Source organism: Ictalurus punctatus, chromosome 12 (assembly GCF_001660625.3).
Source record: "Ictalurus punctatus breed USDA103 chromosome 12, Coco_2.0, whole genome shotgun sequence".
Lineage (NCBI taxonomy): Eukaryota > Metazoa > Chordata > Actinopteri > Siluriformes > Ictaluridae > Ictalurus > Ictalurus punctatus.
Window position 1 is genome coordinate 11,345,050 of NC_030427.2, and position 15,145 is coordinate 11,360,194.

Below are 15,145 nucleotides of genomic sequence, written 5' to 3' on the forward strand. Positions count from 1 at the left end.
GTATAACACACGCACTCACAAGCGCAGACACAAAGCCAACGTCCTTGATGTGTGCTTGTGTCTCTGCGGCTTTTTAAAAACCCCGTTTGTGTGTGGACGCGTACGCTTCAGAGCACATCTATGGCAGTGTAATCTAATTTCACACTCTGTATTAATGCTGCCCTCTCCATGCTCATAAGAGCCACGATTATAAGATCCATCAGACACATCGAGAGTCGAGAAATCTAAAATAGCTTTGCCCTATATTAACCAGAAGGACAATGGCTGCATTTTTAATCTTTACAATAATGTGGAAGTGTATTTAATTTAATTCTTCATGAATAAAAAAATCTAATAAAAGAGTTGTTATTAAAGCTGTGTTCTTCTGTTCAAACATATCTGAGTGACTTCATTAAACTCCCGAGCGAACTGATGGAAAGACTTTAGGCCAGACTTTGATTGATATATATATATATATATATATATATATATATATATATATATATATATATATATATATATATATATATATATATATATATTCTTTTCACTGTGTGTATGCTCTGTCTGGCATATGTAGCACTGAGTGTATGATAGCCCCAGGTCTTGATGTGGCAAAGCAGTGTGCAATCATGGTGCTGCTTTAAAAAAAAAAAAAAGTTAGGTCTTGGATTATATTAGAATGCTAGTCACCCATGTACAGGTAGCTGTAGTTCCATGATAACCACCAGGGTTGGTGAGATTCATTTAATTATCTCGTTATCTTCTTGTGTACCATCTTTTTCTACTTCATCTGCCCAGTTTGGTTGCTCACTGTAGCCTCAGATTCCTTTTCTTAGCTGGCAGAAGAGGAATCCAATGTGATCTTCTGATGTTGTAGCCCATCCACATCAAGGTTCCACAGTTGTGCATTCTGAGATGCTTTTTCTCCTCACCACGGTTGTAAAGAGTGTTATCTGAGTTACTGTAGCCTTCCTGTTAGCTTGAATCAGTCTGGCTATTCTCCTCTGTGGTGCTGATAGGGATGCTTTTTTAATGTAATAGACAGTGGGTTATTGTGCTATTGTTGCCACAAAGTTGGAAGCACACAATTGTCTATATTGTCATTGTTTGTAGTGGCATTAAGATTTCCCTTCACTAGAGCTAAATGTTTTAGCCCAAACCTGTTCCAGCATGACAGTGTGCCTGTGCACTTAGCAAACTCCATAAAGACATGAGTTGCCAAGGTTGTGTGGAAGAACTTGAGTGGCCTGAACAGAGCCATACATCAACTGTATTGAACACCATTTGGAATGAATTGGAATGCGGACTTCACATCAGGCCTTCTCATGTGACATCAGTGAACAAGCTCACTAATGCTCTAGTGGCTAAATTGGTACTAATCCCCACAGCAACGTTTCATTTGAAAATCCAAGCCAAGTTATAGCAGAAAAGGGGAGAACAGCTCCATATTAATTGCCATGGTTGTTTGTTTTTTTGTTTGTTTGTTTTTTTTGTAATGGAATTTTCAACAAACACATACAGTGCTCTTCACTAATATTGGCACCCTTGGTAAATATGAGCAAAGAAGTATGTGAAAAATTGTCTTTATTGTTGAACCTTTTGAACTTTTGTTAAAAAAAATCACAAAATTTCTCCGCTCTCATGGATATCAAACAATTGCAAACACACAACAGGTTTATATTTAAAAAAAAAAAAAACTTTGTTAAATATAGGTGTGCAACAATTATTGCCTATGAATTCATATTCCCATATATTAAAAAAAAAATTAGTACACCTGGGTGACTAGGAACAAGAAATTATTCACCCATACTGCATGTTTCACAGGGTTATAAATATGAGATAACATATAGGCAAAATTCCTTAATTCATTCATAACAATGGGTGAGACCAAGGAATATAGCTGTGATTGGTGGCAAAAGATTGTTGAGCATCACAAAATGGGAAGTGGCTATAAGAAAATAGCACAAGCATTGAAAATGCCCATTTCCACCATAAAGACAATGATTAAGAAGTTTCAGACTACTGGAAATGTTATGAATCAACCTGGAATTGGATGTGTATCTATATTGTCTCAACACACAGTGAAGAGGATGGTTCAAGTGGCCAAAACATCACAGGAGAATTGCAGAAGTTAGTTGTGTCTTGGGGTCAGAAAGTCTCCAAAACTACAATCCAAAGTCACCTACATCACCACAAGTTGTTTGGAAGGGTTTCAAGAAAAAAGCTGTTACTCTCATCCAAAAACAAAGTCAAGCGTCTTCAGTTTGCCAGACTCTACTGGATCTTCAAATGAGATCGGGTTCTATGGTCAGATGAAACCAAAATAGAGCCTTTTGGCAATAATCACCAGAGGTGGTTTTGGCGCACACAGAGAGGTAGCCATATGGAAAAGTACCTCATGCCCACGGTTAAATATGGTGGTGCCTCTTTAATGATTTGGGGTTGTTTTTCTGCCAGAGGACCTGGAAATTTTGTTAGGATACATGGCATCATGGACAAATATCAGCAGATATTAAGCTATTAAGATATGTATATGGTCATGTGTCCATATACTTTTATGCATATAGAGAATATGTGTCAAGTGAATTCCACTAAAGCAACTTCTAGCTTACTTACTATCTGGGAAAGGAATAAGAATTATAAGCTAATGTTCAATAAATTTGTCTTATTGATATAAAGTGAGATATTAAATATTAAGTCAAAGAAACAAGATAACAAAATAATTTTTGAATTATTATAAAGTCACTTTTTTCACAACCTGCAGTTCAGAGCCTCTGTAGTTTTGTATGTGCATAAGTAATTGTTTCTAAAAAAAAGAACATCTGTAGACCCTTTAATGGTAGTCTTTTTTTATCATCAAAGACATCTGTCTTGTTCCATGAACAACATACACTCCAACGCTATTGTTGGTTCTGCAGTCATTGTGTAAAGTGAATTGAACATTTATGATCGATTTGATGGGTTCACGATTTCAGAAAGTCTTCGAGGCATATGAATGCTTTCTTTTCTTTTTATTATTTATCATGTGACAACATATAGTCTCTAGGCTGTGTGTGTGTGTGTGTGTGTGTGTGTGTGTGTGTGTGTGTTGGCTCATCTCCATCTCCATGTTGTGTTATAGTGAGGTATTGTTCAGTAGCCAGGAGCCCTGCTGTGACTGAGACGTAAGGTGTGGGGGGACATTTATGGGCCCAGTGTAGCCTCAAACACACACACACACACAGAAACAGAAAACATAAGACTGACCACACACACTCAGTGTGAGGTTGGGAGCTCCCAAGCCCAGTATTAGCAGGCGTATCCCATCTGTGATCTGCCAGACAGACGCTGAGTGCAGAGAGTCCCACTACAGGGGGTGATCCAGCCCAAGTGTGTGTGTGAGAGAGAGAGAGAAAAAAAAAAGAAAGAAAGACAGAAATATAGAGCAAGCTTTGGACACAGACCTAGAAAATGTAGGGAGTTGTAGCCAGCCTTGTGTGCTAGTCAGAGTTCAAATCCCTAAAGTGCCAGAGAACCACTGGTGTGCCCTTGACCCTTAACTACGTAGATTGACTTGTGTTCTTGGTAGCTCAGAGGTTAAGGTTCTGTGCTAGTGACTAGAAGGTTGCGGGTTAATTTCCCAGGTTTTTTTTTACTGCTACAGGGCCATTTAGCAATTGTCACCTGTTTAATGAACTGCGAACTGCATGGATGCTGTTCTTGAATCGTATGCTTCGGGTAGTGGTAACTCAACAAGTTCCACTATTCATTGACTAGAATGTAGTGAGTTCAAAGCCAAGGATTTCCAGCGTCTCGTGTGACATCCTTAACCCAGAACTGCTAAGCTACAGTATATGGTTGGTATATATTGTGTTCTTAGTCGCTTACTGCTTAAGGTTCTGTGCTAGTGACTGATTGGCTGTGAGTTCTAGAACAGTCAATGAACCACTGTATGGCCAGAGCAATTTTCAACTGCTCAGCATATGCTGGGATTCTGATCTTAAATTGTATTCTTTGGTTTTAGAAACCAGGATCTTGTTCAAAGTTAAAATCCCAAAACTTCCAGAGGGACACTGTTGCACCCTTGATCATGAGCTGCTTAGCTATAATCCTTGGATTGTGTTCTTGGTGGCTTGGTGGTTAAGGTTCTGTGCTAGAGATCAAATCCCAGAACCAGCAGAGAGACACTGTTGGGCCCTTGAGACAGTGGTAGCTCACCAGATATGTTTCAGTGTTAGTGACTACAGGGTTGTAAGTTCAAATCTCAGGACTGACAGAATGCCACCGTTGCCCTGGAACCTCAGCTTTCGGGCTCAGTGGTTAAGGTTCTGATCAGAAGGTTATGAGGTCAAATCCTATGATTTTTCAGAGAGCACCTGTACAGCCCTTGAGAAAGGCTCTTATCCTTAACAGTTCAGCTATGTGCTTGGATTGGTACCTTCCTCTCATGTTGGATTAATACTCCCAGGACTACTAACAAGCCCCTGTTGTACCCTCGTCCCTCAACTACAGTCCCTTCCAAAAGTTTGGAACGGCAAAGCCGCCTTTTGTTTTTGCTATACACTGAAGACGTTTGGGTTTGAGATCAAAAGATGAATATGAGATGATGGATCAGAGTTTCAGCTTTCGTTTCCTGATATTTACATCTAAATGTGCTAAACAATTTAGAACATGGCACCTTTGGTGACACCACCCAATTTTTAGGTGATCAAAAATATAAGTATATTTAGTTGCATATCCCATGCTTGCAATAACTGCATCAAGTCAGCAATCCACTGACATCACCAAAAAAGTCTTCTTTGAACAGTGGATTGTAGAGGTTGGTGATGTCACTGACGATGTTTCTGTCATGAATTGCAGCTGTTTCACTTGGCTGACCTGTTCGCTATCTGGCTGTTAGTACACCAGTGGTTTCTTTCTTTTTCAGGACATTCCAAATTGTTGTATGTCCAGTGCTTGGGCAATGGCTCTGCCTGATTTCCCCTTTTCTCAGCTTCATGGCTCGCTTTTCTCCCATAGACAGCTCTGTGGTCTTCATGTTGGTTTATCCTTTTTTTTAAACAACAAATGCAGTCTTCACAGGTAAAACCCAGGGCACAAACCAAGAATAGATATTCATAGATATTAATTGTTTAAACAATCAATCTAACAGGGTGTGTATGTTAAAAAAAAGGTGCTGTCCATGTTGTAAGTTGTTTAACACATCTAGATGTAAATATCAGGAAATGAATGCTGTAATTCTGTTCTGTTGTCTGATATCCATCTTTTGTTCTCAAACCCAAATATAGTTATAGTATAGCAAAAATAAAAGATTTGCCTTTCCAATACTTTAAGAGGGGATATGTTTGGACCACCTGTATAGTCCTTGGGATAGACTCTTAATAATCAATCCCTAGATTGGTACCTGCTTCTTATGTTCAATAAAAGTGCTTGCCAAATAAATTAATGTGTGCTATCTTGGCTAAATCTTTAGAGACGCATTTAGTTTTTTATTTGAATCCACCAGAAGTTTCTGAGTTCAAAACCCTGTCCAGAAAGCTGCAGTTTTATTTTTGGGGCGGTGGGCAGCAACAGCTCATACATTTCAACATACATTTTAGTGTTAGTGACCAGAAGGATGTTAGAATCCCAGGATTTCTAGAGACCCTCAAGGGCTCTTGAGTCAAACCTTAATTCCTAACGGCTCAGATATGTGCTCATATCGCTACCATAAAAGTGTCTGCCAAATAAATTAAAGTGTGTTATCTTCACTAAATCCGCTGAGCTGCCTACAGTTTCATATTCAAAAACAATATTCATATGTTCACTAACTTGACTAAAGATTACACCTTGGGATATAGTTTTTACATATGTGACGAGTGTGTTTTTTATTCAAGATATGACAGTAATGAATGTTTGGCTGACATAAATGTCCAAACCTGAGACTTTCATTGGCATGGAAAATGACAGCATTATAGAAATTGTATGTCGTAACAAATCAATCCTGCGAGATGACTCCTGACTTACGAGGCGGCTGATTGCTGCAGCGCTATCGCTTTCTTTTACTTCATCTTCCTTCTGTGTGCTATAAGAGCATGGACTGCAGCAATGGTCTGCTATTACAAGAGCATTAGTATTCTGCACGCACACATGCACATACACACACGCGCGGTAAACTCAGTGGCCTTTCTGCACTTTTTTGATCATAATGGCCAACAGAGGGAGCAAGAGCTTACCTATAACCTCACTGGCGATAGGTAGACAGAGCATGTTTTCCTTCAGCTCACCAGGAACATTTAGTCCACATCGTGAGTCGAGCTCTCATGGGAGTTCAGCTTTATCTTCTTTTTATCGTTGCTAATTGAGAACCAGAAGAGACCAATATCTGGTATTGTGGTAGTAGCACTGTATACCTGAAGGTTTTCCATTATCTAGGTCATTTTCAATGTCCACTAGTAGTAAGTCAATGCCATTGGACTTGTGATATAATTACATGTTGTTCTGAGCTGAAAGACCGTCTCATAGTGGAATGTATTAAGGATTATAACACAAGTCTAATAGCCTTTAAAAAATCCATCTCACCCTCCTAAATTTTTCTCGACTAGCCTTTTATTGATGTTCACTGACTTTTATTGTATGGTTTTCAGTATCTTATACCACTTGGTATTTTATAAGATGGCAATATTACATTGACTGTCATAACACAGCATCAGCAGTTCACAGACTGAATAATTTAGATAGAAAATTGTCTGAATATGTTGAAAAACTGGTTAAAAGGATTGCTCAACCTTCAAAGTTTCACCAAATCAATTTCCCACTAGTATGTTTGTTTTTCATATATATATATATATATATATATATATATATATATATATATATATATATATATATATATATATATATATATATATATATGACTATATTTTAGTTAGTCAAACCTTGTTATGAAGTCAATAATGTTTCCTCTACTGAATAATAAAAAGAATGATTTAGTAGTACGTCACAGCTTCAAGGTCCCTCATTTCGGTGTGGAGATTCGTGAAGACGTTCTCTCCGTATACATGTGGGTTTACTCTGGGTTCTCCGGTTTCCTCCTACAAACATGCTGCTAGGTGGATAGGTGATTATAAATTGCCCGTAGATGTGAGTGAATGCATCTATGGTGTGCATGATGGACTTGTGTCCCATTCAGGTTGTATTTCCGCCTCATACTCAGTGTTCCTGCGATAGGCTTTGGATAAAATGGCTTCTGAAGAGGAATGAATGAACACAAATAAGACGACAGAAAAAGGCACAGAAGCAGCTATACTTCATCAGTCCAGATTCTATGAATGTGCAAATATTTTCTGCATATTTGAACATGAAAGGTTCTTAATTGTATGATGCAAGAACACTTTCCTGTGACAAAAAAATGCTATTCAGATATTTTTAGCTCCACTTTCCCTGAAAAATGTTAATCATAAAAACAAAAAGTTTAGGGTGACAATTTCTGGATTGCAAAGTTGTTGTTTTTTTTTATTTACTCATCATGGTGCTGATAACATGCCTGGAGTGTAGTGACCATGGTGCCAGGGGACCCACTTGTATAAGGAACCTTCTGCAAGCCTCTGCAAGATGTTCTTGTGAAGTATTAATGCACCTTTCCATCATGGAGTCTCTCTGCAGTGTCAGCATTCGCAACAGATACTTCATACAAAACTTTCACGTAGCCACTGGACAGAATCGATCATGGACTGGTGGAGTAACCTGTCAATCATAATAAACAATGTTTGTTTTTACAAATTTGACGCTGTATTTCTTAGCAAATCAATTCACAGCCAACTTGGTGACAGTTTTATGTTTGTTGATGAATGCTTGGCTCACGTCAGAATCCAAAAATATCCTCGTTTTATGAAACGGTTTGTATTCTTTTTTTGTTTTGTTTTTTGGTTTGCAGCTTGCCAGACATTATGACTGAATGTTTTCTAATTTTACACTTCCCATTTACCCCTCTCTGATTCACTAGACCACAGGGAAGCAGTCGCAATCTGAGTGTGCTCAAGCTCTCTCTCTCGTTCACTTTCCCTCACTCTCTCTCTCCTGTTGTGCAGATCAAAGCTCCTGATGTGTCTCCCTGCAGGGCGGTGTGATCAACCATGAGGGCACATGGCACACACACACACACACACACACACACACACACACAAACACACACATACACACACACACACACACACTGCCTAACAGCCCATATGTTAAATCTCTGTTAATAATAGGTAGTTTGGAAGAATAGCAACACCTGACTAGCTGTGACATCGCTGTACTATGTCCAGCAAACTGTGCCTGACCCGCTCTCAATTCCACCCATTGAGGCTCATCAAGATATCTAGATCTGACAGTTTCACTGTAGAATAGAAGTGCAGCGGTGTCTGATCGCTTCAGACTTCTGTCTGACTGTCATTTCAGACTATCCAAAAAATGCACAGCCATGTTTTCAGCTTGTTCCTAGGTGCACAACTGGCATTTAATGGCCTCAAGGAAAGATATTGATAAACTTATTTTTTAATGAATAGTAACTATATTATAAACAGTGTTGGGTAAGTTACTCAAAAAAAGGTAATCCACTACAGCTTACTAATTACTACTTTAAAGTAGCAATTTGATTACATTACTGATTACTGAATGTAAAAAGTAATCAGATTACTAATTAATTACAACTAAGCTATTATTGTATGGGTTTAGCTGCTGCAGAGCCCTGCAAACTATCTTTCTTTATGCTCTGATCATATCATGTTCATGTTAACTGGAACTCATATAGACATTTACACACCTTGTTTTCCTGCTCAACATCAGATGATGTTACTGGTTCAGTTTCAAGACCTTTACTGGTTTAAAAAAATGTGTATATCCATTTCTCCTCACACTGATTGTGAGAGTTAGCGTTTGGCAGAAGTCAGAGATGTCAGCCAATAAGACACGAGTGTTTCCGTATTTTCCTGTAAACCCTGTCTGATTGGTCTCGCCTCCATTCCCTGAAGATATAAAATGACAACACCGCCATATTCTTTTCTTGATGTTCAGTTACGTAATGACAACCCGTTCCAAGTGGAGAATTATTTGGGGCTAAAGATTAAATGTTCGTGGCTATGGCCCCCAATACCCAGGCCAGGTTACGCCCCTGGCATCCATGCAAAATGTGATTTAATTTAAAAATGCATTTTACTTAATATTGTTTTCTTAACAGTTATATCAAATTAAAATGTAATGTGTTACATTACTATGATACTGGAAAAAGTAATTAGAATGCAGTAACATTTTACTTTGCAAACACGTTGTACCCAACTCTGGTTTGGACATAACCTAAGGGGTGTTTGAAGGGAGAACATCAAGAGCAGCTATTTTAGAGTGACTCCATCCTGAAAAGCTAAAAAAAACATCACATTAAATCATATTATTCTTACTCTGAATGAAAAGAAAGGATGTTAAAGGGATAGTTCACCCGAAAATGTAAATTCTGTCATCAATTGCTCACCCTCATGTCGCTCTAAACCCGTAAGACTTTCGTTTGTCTTCAAAACACAAATGAAGAAATTTTTAATGAAACCTGGGAGATTTCTGTCCCTCTGTTTACAATCCAAGTAACCAAAACTTTCAAGCTACAAAAAGTTCATAAAGGCATCGTAAAAATGATCCCTGTGACTCCAGTGGTTTTATCCCAAAATAAAATTTTATGAAGTGATGCAAAGGCTTTGTGTGCACACAAAAAACTAAAATGAAGTCTTTATTCACAAAATATCTTCACTTCCGCATAGATCTCCGACACGCGTTCACGAGAGAACCACGATGCATACGTGTTGGGTTGATGTGAGAGCGGACAAAAAATTGCAAATCCTCCTCTATGCTGAAATCTGCAGACATTTTTGTTACAAAGATTGTTCTATGTGACTAAGATTTTGTACTGCGTCCCTCTTCCTCTGCTGTAAACAGTGCAGCGATTCCGGGTCCCGTTGTATCGCAAGAACGCCTGTGCACACAAAGCATTCGTATCGCTTCATAAAACTGGGATTACACCACTGGAGTTACATGGATTACTTTTACGATGCCTTTATGAAGTTGGAAGTTTTGGTTACTTTGGTTACTTGTAAATGTAGAGACAGAAATCTCCCAGGTTTCATTCAAAATGTCTTCATTTGTGTTCTGAAGATGAACGAAAGTCTCATGAGTTTGAAAAGACATGAGGGTGAATAATTCACATTCAGTGCGTTTACATGGACAACAATAATCCACTATTAACCCGATTAAGACGATACTCTGATTAAGAAACTACCATGTAAACAGCAATTTTTAATTACTTTAATCCGATTAAGGTCATACTTGAAGTAAACACAAATCGAATTAAGACACATGGAGTATTCCTGTTTTAGTCGCATTATCGACGTGTATTACAGACATGTACACACCTTAATCACATTATTAACGTTGTGTGAGAGTTTTCACCGCATTTTGCGACAGGACACGATCACACACGGCAGTGCTCAACCGTTTTACGGCAAACGAGAGAGCACGGCTGCATCCCAAACCGCGTACTTGCCTACTATAGGCCTATAGCAGGCGAAATACATGTATCTTGGCTACTACAGTATATAGACGGTAAGTACGCGGTTTGGGACGCAGCCCACGGCTTCAAGCAGTCGTCTATTAGCACGTACAGCATGATAAATAATTAACTGCACTTGAAGCGTTCATAAAAATTAAAAATAAAAACACCCAAAACTATATATACGGTACCATAATGAAGATGAACTGTATGTTGATACGTGAAATTCTGGCGGGACGTCGGACGGCGTGACGCAGTGACATAATGACGTGTGCCGTTAATCTAATTATGCTCTATAACTTAAAACGGGAACATGACAGGAGTATTCTAAAAGCGACTCATGTAAACACCTTAATCACATTATTATCTTACTCAGAGTAAGGTCAATAATTAGGTTACTGCTGTCCATGTAAACGTAGTCATTGTTGTTGTTGTTTTTAAATGCTGTGTAAAAGAAATGTACACAATTTTCCTGTCAACCCCAAAAGTAGTCAAGGCATGATCCACCATCTTAGGTTTTCCTTTTTTAGTTTTGCACTACATCTAGGTGTGAGGATAATCTTACCAACAGTTAAGGGTCGCTTATAGCTGCCAGTTTGACATCCTGCATTGTCTTAAACTTGGACACGTCTATTTCTTTTTTAATAATATTAAACTGTTATTGGTTGAAATGAAAGAATTAGATTTATATATTATAACTTACACAAGTGCATGAGTTGGTCCTTTCATATCGTGTCATTTCTGCTGTTTGAGCCGCATCTTACATGTGTGTTGTTACATAAGTGTCAGTGCTTATGCAACCATTGCACAGTGACTCTTTTGGCTTCAAAAACGCCTAGACCACGTAACCCTTCCACATTTTCACTGTAAATGGTGTAGTGCATAAGCAAGACCACTTTTGAACAAAACTAGCTTGCTGTTTACAAAAACATCTATTTCCTTTTTTCCCTCCTCCAGTGAGTCACAATAAAACCCATTCCCCAATTCTTTTGTTTCCATGACGACTTTATTGACTTTTGATTTGTTCTCATTTTTTATGTCTTTTTTTTCCGTCCTTCTCTTGCGTCAGGGAAGTCTATCTGTGGTTTATTAACATATATATATATTTATATATTCATATATAATTAATACATATATTAACTTATAAGTTGTGGCCAGGATACAGGTTTGTCTTTTTTCCCCCTGGGTACACCTCGGCCACAACGCTTCACAGTATTAATGCGCAAAAGAATGAGATGGATACATACAGGAAGTAAAGAGGGAGGTGGGCGGGGAGGAGGGGGCAGAGTCACAGGTCGCCCTGGACACTGAGAAGAGAGTTGAAAAAATATAAACCTTTTAAGACTCACAATGCTCATCCTCTACTACACCCTCCCTTTCTTTCACCTGTTTATGTCTCTGTCTCTCTTTCTGTTTCTCTTGTTCTCTTTCTCCCCATTACTCGCTCCTCTTCTTTTGAAACATGGTTTAAAACTCGTTAAATTACGGTAGATGGGAAAATCATGCATTTTCTTTATCTCTTTTTTTTTGGACATTTTTCACTTTTTCACTTTTTTTCAACATGGAAACTCATAGTCATCTTCATTGTTGTAAATAGCTCATAGCTCAGAGAGCTCTTGTATCCCCAGTCATTATTACCCCTCATGTTCTGGTTCTCCATCCTTTCTCTCACTCATTTGTTCCCTGTCTCTCTTTTTCTGGCCCATGTTCAGTCACTTTCCCTCCCTGCCAGTATTGGTCTCTGTGGTGCTCATACAGGCGTAGTGCGACGGTTGGCAGCATTGCTGTGTGAGTCCTTCGCATCTTTCTGGATACAGTTGTGGACCTGCAGGAAGTTATGGTCCCTCTCCGAGTTGTAGGTGGCTGGGGGCGTGGCTTTCAGCGTATCTCCTCCGCCGCGGGTCAGAGTGTACATGGAGATGTCGGTGGATGGCAGAGCTCCAAAGCCCTTGAGGCCCAGCGGAGAGGTGTCACGTGACTGTGAGGGTTCCGTGGAGCGGCTGGAGGAGCGTGAGCGGCGCCGATAACGGTAGCGGTAGCTGGGGATGCGTGTGATGGCCGAGCCATGCAGGTAGTCTGCGTTTCCAGTGGCAATGCCTCTTCCAGCCCGGGCGTTGGCAGCCCGGAGTTCACGGTGCCGGTCGATAAACATGTGCACGGCCAGGACACCCACCATTTCAGCCATGATGAAGGACAGAGCACCAAAGTAGAAGCTCCAGCCATACGAGTAGCTGTTCTTTTTCGAGTCGCTCTTGGTGGGGTCACCAGCGTTTGCTGATATGTAGACAATCATGCCAATGATGTTGCTCAAACCTGATAGATACATAGATAGAAAATAGTTGGTCAGGGTATAAATTGACTAATTCCCTATAACGTATACTAACTATGACTTTAAAATAAACCACTGTTCTTTAGATAAAATGTTCTAAGCTCTATTCTATCACTCAAAGAGCTTAAGAGGTTGGTTTTGAGTTTTGAGTGTAAGCTTCCTAGAGAGGTTACAATTGCACTGGGGATTGAAACAGTAGTCCGATTGATTACAATGGCACTGTGGACTAGAACTACAGCATTATTTAATACAGTGGCACTGAGGGCAGAAACTGCAGCCTGATTGGTTACAGTAGTACTGAGGGTAGGAACTGTAGTCTGACTGGTTACACTGGCATTGGGGCTAGATCTGCAGCCCAGTTGGTTACAGGTACTGGTGGCAAGAATTGCAGCTGGCTTGGTTAGAGTAGCAGTGGGGGCTGGACCTGCAGCCAAAATGGTTGCATTAGCACTGTGGCCTAGACCTGCTGCCTGACTGGTTACAGAGGCAGTAGGGGCTTAAACTATAGTCCCACTTGTTAAATTCAAACTTAAGACTACAGCCCCATTAATTACTGTAGAATTACTGCAGCCCAATTGGTGACACTGGCACTGGGGACATAAACTGCAGTCTAATTGTGCAGTACTGGCATCAGGCATTGCAGCTCAATTGGCTACAGCAGCACTGGGGAAGCCTTTGTTATAGTGTTACTGGAAGTAGAAATACCATATACATAGACTGCACAGGTGACACAATCATTTCAGAGATTGCGAAAGCTAGCTAGCTAAAGACAGTTTCAATGTGCATGCAAATTATCTGGAACAGCTGTCATATAACTGTACAACTCTACAACTCTACAACTATACACTACTATTTAACATTTAAGCATATACTGTCAAGCAAAAATGAATAAGCTAAACAGACTTGAATAACTTTTACCAGAGTTAGGCATATGTGTGGTGAAAGAAAAACACTGCTAATAGCGTTAAAAACACAATAGACTAAATTGACTCAGTCAAGTACCTAAGTACTCAGTCATTTCCTCTTGCAAGTACTCAAGCTTTTGAAATTACCAAATGAACACTCCTACTAAAATACTACAGATCCTTCAGAGGTTTTCAGATTCCCTCTGGTCCTTAATTTAGCTTTGCCTGGGTGGTGGATGGTTCAGCAATTTGGTAAACAATCAGACAGTTTCAGGTTGGCTTCTTTAGGGAACTAGAGCTTCTTTATGAGAGTTGTCATTGTGTCCTTGAGCGAAGTTGGCACTGGATGCGATTGCTGTCTTCTTCCCTCGACATGTACACAAATATAAGACCGTTCCTTAAGGCCATGTTTACCCATTAGCAGGTCACAGAGCAAGCATTTGGCAAATAGTGACTCTCATCTCTCATTTTGGGGCCCCTAAGCAAAAACTGTTCAGGGAAGGAAACATGCAATGTTGGCTGATATTTCTACTATATTAAGAAATATGAAAAAATTATGCAAAACAGCGAGGCAAAAATCTGGTATGACTCCATTTTTTTACTGACCAAAGACATGACAGTCCTTTGGTTTCTATTGGCTCCCATGTCCAATGCTTGTGAATTCACATGTCCAAGTTCAAGAAAATAAATTCAATGTGAAGCAAAGGTAACCTCTATTAATGGCAAATGTGCATTTTTCACATCATGTGTCCTTTCCCCTTCTGTGAGTTCCCTTTTCTAATGGGTGAGTTGTATTTGCCTTTGTATTTGAATTGCATATGAATTTGTCTGGCTGCTGGAAATGTGGTTCTTACATTGCTGTAACAAAATCGGAAACGCTATGGTTACACTGTAGATGTTTGCACCTATACAGTGCATCCGGAAACATTTTGTTATGTTACAGCCTTATTCCTTAATGGATTAAATTCATTATTTTCCCCAAAATTCTAAAAACAATACCCTGTAATGACAATGTGAAAGAAGTTTGTTTGAAATCTTTGCAAATTTATTAAAAATAAAAACAAAAAAGCACATGTACATAAGTATTCACAACCTTTGCTCAATACTTTGTTGAAGCACCTTTGGCACCAATTACAGCCTCAAGTCTTTTTGAGTATGATGCTACCCGCTTGGCACACCTATTTTTGGGAAGTTTCTCCCATTCTTCTTTGCAGGACCTCTCCAGATTCATCAGGTTGGTTGGGGAGCGTCGGTGCACAGCCATTTTCAAATCTCTCCAGAGATGTTCAATCGGGTTCAAGTCTGGACTCTGGCTGGGCCACTCAAGGACATTCACAGAGTTGTGCTGTAGCCACTCCTTTGTTATCTTGGCTTTGTGCTTAGGGTCGTTGTCCT

The 15,145-nt window shown here is 39.4% G+C and overlaps 1 protein-coding gene across 1 annotated transcript in view; it reads right to left on the reverse strand.

Moving 5' to 3' along the window:
* Positions 1–11,514: 11,514 nt before the first annotated feature.
* Positions 11,515–15,145, reverse strand: part of LOC108272395 (voltage-dependent calcium channel gamma-2 subunit) — a 67,577-nt gene continuing 63,946 nt past the window's right edge. The window contains exon 4 of the mRNA XM_017480787.3: positions 11,515–12,829. Coding sequence (XP_017336276.1) covers positions 12,267–12,829 — 563 coding nt within the window. The 3' untranslated portion in view covers positions 11,515–12,266. The remainder of the gene's footprint in view (positions 12,830–15,145) is intronic.